The sequence below is a fragment of the Panicum virgatum genome, chromosome 7K (genome assembly GCF_016808335.1).
Source record: "Panicum virgatum strain AP13 chromosome 7K, P.virgatum_v5, whole genome shotgun sequence".
Classification (NCBI taxonomy): domain Eukaryota; kingdom Viridiplantae; phylum Streptophyta; class Magnoliopsida; order Poales; family Poaceae; genus Panicum; species Panicum virgatum.
Genome location: NC_053142.1, coordinates 49284744 through 49291796, shown reverse-complemented (window position 1 = coordinate 49291796; position 7053 = coordinate 49284744). Strand labels below are relative to the sequence as shown.

The 7053-nt window shown below is 51.5% G+C and overlaps 1 protein-coding gene across 1 annotated transcript; it reads left to right on the top strand.

Annotated features, from left to right (window-relative positions):
• The first annotated feature begins 3517 nt into the window (after nucleotides 1-3517).
• On the top strand, nucleotides 3518-6730 carry LOC120641952 (gibberellin 20 oxidase 2-like). The gene is made up of 3 exons (XM_039918301.1): nucleotides 3518-3920; nucleotides 5881-6202; nucleotides 6273-6730. The coding sequence occupies exons 1-3, from the start codon at nucleotides 3556-3558 to the stop codon at nucleotides 6531-6533; spliced, it is 948 nt and encodes a 315-aa protein (XP_039774235.1). The 5' UTR covers nucleotides 3518-3555; the 3' UTR covers nucleotides 6534-6730.
• The last annotated feature ends 323 nt before the right edge of the window (nucleotides 6731-7053 follow it).

Genomic DNA, 7053 nt, shown 5'->3' with positions numbered 1-7053 from the left:
TTTACTCTTCAAAAATATGGAACTTTGTGAGAAAACATTCAAAACTTTATCCTTTTACATCTAATACTTTATAATTAAAAATCTTTGCATTCCCATATTGGGAACTTTGTTCTAGCCTATCAGGAACTTTGTATCTCTCGGTTCTAAAACTTTATCTGAAAAAATGTTATTGCCCTAAACATTAGAACACATGAACTTTAGAAATATAACATTACTAACTTTGTACTCCAAACTCTAAAACTTTGTAATTACAACAAATTTAGCATCCAAAAATAGTATGCATGAATGATTGGGGAAAAGGACACTGTGTTTAGTAAAAACAAAAAATAACTAAGTCTGTGTTTAGTATAAACCTTTTATTCTAATCTTTACATTCTATATTCAAGGGATTGTTGCTTGCACATTTCAAAAATATAGTACTTATGGAAAAAAACTTTATAATTCCAAACTTTGCACTATAAATATATGGAACTATGTACTGCCAAAATGTAAACTATGCACTCCATGCTACAAAAATTTACATATATTTGAAGTTCTACAGATGGTGCTTTATAGTAGAATCTTGAAAGCTTTTGCCTCTTATATGGAAAATTTTAATAGAATACCTAGCTTCGAATGCATATATTTGAAAATTTAATACTCGTATTTGTGAAAAAAACTACGAAGCATATAAAACATCACATGTCCAAACTTATATAGTTCCATGCTAAAACTCTAAATTGACTACTTGAAAACTTTGAATGCAAATATTGAGAACTTTCATATCATGTATATAAAAACTTTAGAAAAATGATTACAAAAGTAATAAATATATCAAGCCATGAAATAAAAACTTTGAACCCCTCAATTCACAACACTAACTAAACTTGTATGCCTAACAAAAAAGAGTTCCATGTCATAATGTGGAGTTTTTTTTTTTGGAGGAGGGCACAACTTTGGGCAGATATATTGAAAACTTTGCATCTAGATATGTAAAACTTTGAAATTAGTGTACAATAGCTTTCAGCAGATATTTATTTTGACCTAAACTAATTTATTTTAGGACCCTCATCACAAAATAAACCGGACCCTTACACACATCGCCGACGAAGTAGGCGAAGCGGAGTGCGCGACGAGCACGGCGCGGCTGGCTGCTCGACTCCTGCGTCGACCAAAATACGGTGGAGCTCGGCGCGGCGGCTGCCTCCTCGTCTCCGTCTTACTCCCCGACGAAGCAGGCAAGACGGAGTGCGCGGCAAGCTCGGCACGGCTGGCTCATCGACTCCGCGCGTCGACCAAAATGCGGTGGACCTCGGCGCAGTTAAAGATGGCAGCGGATCGGGTTCGGGGCGGATATCCGCGGGTTTCGGGTTTGCGGGTTTCGGGTTCGGGTTCTATTTTTCACCCGCAGATTTGCGGTTTCGGGTACCCGAAACATTTCGGGTTTGGGGCGGATTCCAGATTTAACCCGCGGAGCTCCATTGGGGCCCCAAAACTTGGCCCAGTAAAAGCCCATCTAGCAACCCTAGCTATATAAACCCAAAATCTCATCCTTACCCACCCACCCCACCCGCCCGCCCACCGCCGGGGCGTCGCCCCGCGCCCCAGCACCACGCCAGTCGCACGGCGGAGGCCCCCGCCCGATCGGGCCCCGCGCCCGCGCTGCGCACGGCGGAGGCGCCCGCCCGGCCACGCCCCGCGCCCGCGCTGCGCACGGTGGAGTCGCCCCTCCCGGCCTAGCCCAGTGCCGGCGCCCCGCACGTTGGAGGAGCCCGCCCGGCCGCGCCCCACGCCGGCGCCCCGCAGGACAGGCACCCCCCCCTCCCCGGCCACGCCCCGCCGCCGGCGGCGGTCTTATCGCCGCTGAACGCCGACGACATCTTCCTCTTGCTGACGCTTCTGCTGCCGCTGCCGCTGGAGCTGCGAAGAGAAACAGAGGCCTGGGGCCTGGGGAGCTCTCGTGCCGTGGCCTCCTTCTCGTGGTCGTCGCCGGCACGAGCGCTCGAGATTTTGCTCCTCTGCTTGGGATTTGGGCTTCCGCCGAGCTCGGGGGTGGGGTGGGTTGGAGCATGCGCGAGAAGCATTCTCCGAATCTCCGATCCATTCGGGGTATTGAGGTGTCTGCTTCCTGGTGCACTGTTCGTTCGATCCAGGACGCTTTGATGCTTTCGTTTTGCTCCGATCTGCCGCGATTCATAGGCTTCGAATGACGAGAATTTCATTGCTCCACTGGGCTCAGATTAGATTGACAATGCCATGCTGAATGCATGCCTGCGAATTGGGTTTTCCATGGTTTCGGATTATCCGTCGGGTTTCGGATATCCGCGGGTTTCGGTTTTGGGTATGAATTCTGACCCGAATTGGATTTCGGGGCGGGTTCGGGTTTCAAGTTCGGGTTTCGGTTTTGGGTGCCCAAATACTCCACCCGAACCGAACCCGACCCGTTGCCATCCTTAGGCGCAGTGGCTGCCTTTTCGTCTCCGGCTTACTCCCCGATGAAGCAGGTGAGACGGAGTGCGCGGGGACCTCGGTGCGGCTTCCGCTCGCTTCTCGTGCGTACTCTGCCTCGGCGCAGATGAATCGCACGGCAAGCGCGGCGCATGATGTGGAGATCAACACGGGTTTCCGGTGATTCGCTGCCCTGTCTCCCTCGAATCTCTCAAATCCAGCAATCCCCTTTCGCCTGCAGCTCGAGGCCAAAGGAAGGAGAAAGGGGAAAAGGAAGGGGAAAGACGCATATACGAAGCGGTATCTGGGATTCGGCGGGCTGAATAATTAAGAAATAGTATCTCTAAGCACATGACCACTGTTCGCTGCAATTAATAGCGACGCGCGCGCTCTGTAAGGAATTCGCCGTTTTTATGCCATTCGGAATTAGCCGTCAAATCCAACAACTGACGCCCTGCACGGCCATTTGATTCCAGGCATCATCAACTCCAACAATCAATATATGATTATTCTTGTAGTTAATGTCAAATGGTGCAAAACCGAGCCAAGCTGGCAAAGCGCGTCACGTCCCTCTAGTACCCTCTAACATTGATTGTGAGCCTGAAATATTATTGATTTAATTGAACATAAATCCAACAGTCTAGGACATCAGCACGAGCGAGAGTTCAATTGTTTTTTCTTTCCCTGAACGAACGGCACCAAAGCGAACGAGTTCCATTTCTTTCTCTTTTTTTTTTTTGAAAAAACAAAGAACGGCATCCACCGCCCACCGCCCACCGCATCATCATCTTCTTTTTTATCTACTTATTACAGCTCATTGGCTTGTTGTCTACTAGTGAAATATATTGCCATATGTACGCTTGTCATCTTGACGTCTTGTGGCATCTCCACCGTGCAACAACCAGAAGCGACAGGCAAGACGGTCACCGGGGGGCGAGATGCCAACTTTTGAATTCACACGAAGGAAGCTGCCAGGGTTGGTTGGGGGAGCTTGGGGCGACGACCGGGCAAGAGACGAGAGACAGTAGAGGAAATATAAATACCACTAGCAGTAGCAGCTAGTACTCACGTACGCTTGTGGCATCTCAATTCGCATTAGTGTAACCAAAGGCGACAGAGCTAGACGACATGGCGGCCGGCGGCGCTTTCCCCGTGGTGGATCTGGCGCCTTTCTTCGCCGAAGGCGACAGCAGCGGCCGCGCCCGCGCCACCGAGGCCGTGCTCGAGGCGTGCCGGACGCACGGCTGCTTCCGCGTCGTCAACCACGGCGTGCCGGCCGAGCTCATGGCGCGCGCGCTCAAGTTATCAGCTGCGTTTTTCGCGCTGCCGGACGACGAGAAGGCCAGGGCCCGGCAGGCCGAGGGGACCGTGGCGCCCGTCCCGGCAGGCTACACTCGGCAGCCGGCGCACTCGGCCGACAAACGCGAGTACGTGCTGGTGTTTGATCCGAAGCTCGGGTTCAACGAGTACCCCACTGAGCCAGCCGGATTCAGGTCAGCCAAAATACAATTTTTTTTTTGACCATGCCTGAGCACATATTCATTGAGAGAAAGAGAATTACTGCGACACAACATCAGAAGAATACCCGAAGCCCAAGGTTGCAAGGCCGCCACATAGACAGTGGCGCACAACAAGGCAACTTGAAAGAAATCCACAAACACCACCCACACGGACACAATCTTACACCCTGCGGATACAAAAGTCCTGTTTGGTTTTGTAGCGTGCTAGTGAATAGTGACATTTTGACTGCTTATTACGGTGTCAAATAAAGTCAGTTTACAAAACCAACTTCAGAACCCCGCGCTAGTGACCCTGAAGAATCTAATAATGCCTTTAACCGTGCGATTAGAGGATGGTTACTATAGCATCACTGTAGTAAATCATCGATTAATTACCGTAATTAGATTTGTCGCGAAAAGTTACACCCGTCCCTAAAAAAATTTTGCAAATAGACTTCATTCAGTCTTTCATGCGGAAAAGATTCTCTTCTAGCGCTAGGATTCTAGCGCGCATCCAAACAAGGCGAAAGTGACCATGGCCACCGTCAATAAAAACTACGCCCACCAGAAGTAGGATGTGAATAGTCACACGATGCCTCATGAAAAAAAAAAACGATGTTAAGAACGCCAACGTTGTCCGTCCGCATCTGAGCGGAACGAGCTTTCACCAAGACCACGCCCCAGCTGGGTAAGCTACTCCCACGGACGCAGCCGTTGTCAGCACCAGTACAGATGTCGCGCCAGGCTTTTGCACGTGGCATCCGCCCCCAACCTCACAGAACACGCAGGGCATAGACAAGAGCATATCCCCGGAGACGATGACCGGCACAAGAATCCTCTCGGAGCAGAGATGACTATCAAACAAATGTACAAGCAGAGGCAACCAAGAATAGGCGGTGACAAGGACTGCAGCAGCAAGCTATAGCAACGACGGCGGCCACCAAAGGGTGCAGAGACGCAACAGGCGGCACCAACAAAGAAAGCCACCCGACAGCCTGGGGCCACCGCCCTAGGACCGTAGAACGCGGATCTGCGCAACGATGGACCGGGGGCTGCTCGTAACACAGTGGAGGGATGGCCAGATACAGGTAGGACTGCTGCGCCAACCGCCAACGGTGATCGTCCTTCGGCGAGCGGCCACCCCGAGGCCGGTAGAGGCGAGCCATGGTGGCCCAAGCTGATGACCTGAGGACTGAGGTGAGCCATGACGGAGGGGATAACCTGAGGGTGGAAAGGAATGCGACCGGCCCAACCATGGAAACAGTAGATCCGAGACGGGAGGGGGTAGATTTGGCGATGCAATGGCCGGAGAGAGCACTTCGTGCGAAGTGGGCAAGTAGAATGACGTCCATGGTGGGGGTAGTGCAACAGGAAGGGGCAGAAAAGGGAAGTGGACAGGGGAAGGGAGCACGCAAATGCCGCCTTCAGCACTGTCGCGGGCCGATCGAACCTTGGCGGCGCGGGCGAGGAGCCCCCGAGTTGCCCTTTGGAGTATAGATAGCCAAATGAGCTGCACGGCACTAACACGACGTCGCATGACAAAATTCGGCAATCACATTTTTAGACAATACAGTTTAGTCGTGCCGTGTTGTGCCGGCACCGTGTGCCGGGGAAGAAAGAGATATGGGAGAGAGGAGACCGGGAGTAGACGGGGAGAGGGGGAGCTGTAGTGAGAAGAGGGAATATTAGTCATGTCATGTTCGGACCGGCATGACATGGCACGGTACGTCAGGTCGGGTTGGCACTAACACATTTTATACTGGGCCGGGTCGGCCTAGGATTGTGCTTTTCGTGCCGTGCCTCGTGTGGCCCACTCGGCCGAGCCCATTGGTCATCTATACTTGGGGGAGAGCGACCCGGGGGGGAAGGTAGAGACATCAAACGTCTAAAGTGTTCATCAGAATTTCTAAAAGTATTTTTCTTTCCCCATCGAATGCTTCACGTACAAATTCAGAGAAGCAGTGGAGGAGTGTTACGCCAAGTTCACCGAGCTGGGGCTGCTCCTCCAGGAGGTCCTGAACGAGTGCATGGGCCTGCCGCCGGGCTTCCTCAGGGACTACAACGGCGACCGCGACTTCGACTTCATGGTGGCGCATCACTACTTCCCGGCGACGGAGGAGGAGAACTACGGCCTCAGAGCTCACGAGGACGGCAACTGCATCACCTTCATCATCCAGGACGGAGTCGGGGGACTCGAGGTCCTCAAGGACGGCGACTGGATCCCGGCGGAGCCCGTCGACGGCAGCATCATCGTCAACATCGGCGACGTCATACTGGTACGTACAGCACAGAGCAACACTGTCCCAAGAATAGATCATGTCGTTTTGATCAAACGTTGGTGGGTAGGTGCTGAGCAACAACAGGTTGAAGAGCGCGACGCACCGGGTGGTGAGGAAGCCGGCGCACAGGCACTCGCTCGCGTTCTTCCTCAACATCCACGGCGACAAGTGGATCGAACCGCTGCCGGAGTTCACGACAAAGATCGGCGAGGCGCCGCGCTACAGGGGGTTCGTCTTCAACGAGTACCAGCAGCTGCGGATGAGGAACAAGACACATCCACCGTCCAGGCCCGAGGACGTCGTCCACATCACCCACTACGCCATCTAGCCCGCTGGGAAATTTGTTCAGAAATGTATGAGAGCTGCATGGTCCGGTACAGCATTTGATCCCGGACATGACACGGCCGAGGGTCTGCATTTTGTTTAGACACCAAACCCGCACATTTGATCTGTATCCAAGATATGCAACTCGTTCAGAATCTATTGCTCTTAGAAGCCACGACAGTGCCCTTTTGTTTCCCCAAATTTCTAACCGTGCTGCATGACGCCCCGACAGCTCGGCACACACTGCAGACAGTTCTCTGCTCAAGCTTCACTAACGTTCTCCGGCCTCCGGACAATTTTATGTTTTTATACCACTTACTTCTATACAATGCAATGATGGTGTTTACAATTTTTTTCTTAATAGAATCATCAATAATAGTGCATGGTGCATTACCTGAGTTGTATGAGTAGTGAATATTTTTTGAAACACATAAATTGTCCATTATGCCCAGTTGGCCCCTCCTAACCCAAATTTCTGGCTTTGCACAACAGGAGAGATTTTTTTTTCATATAGTTTTAGATCT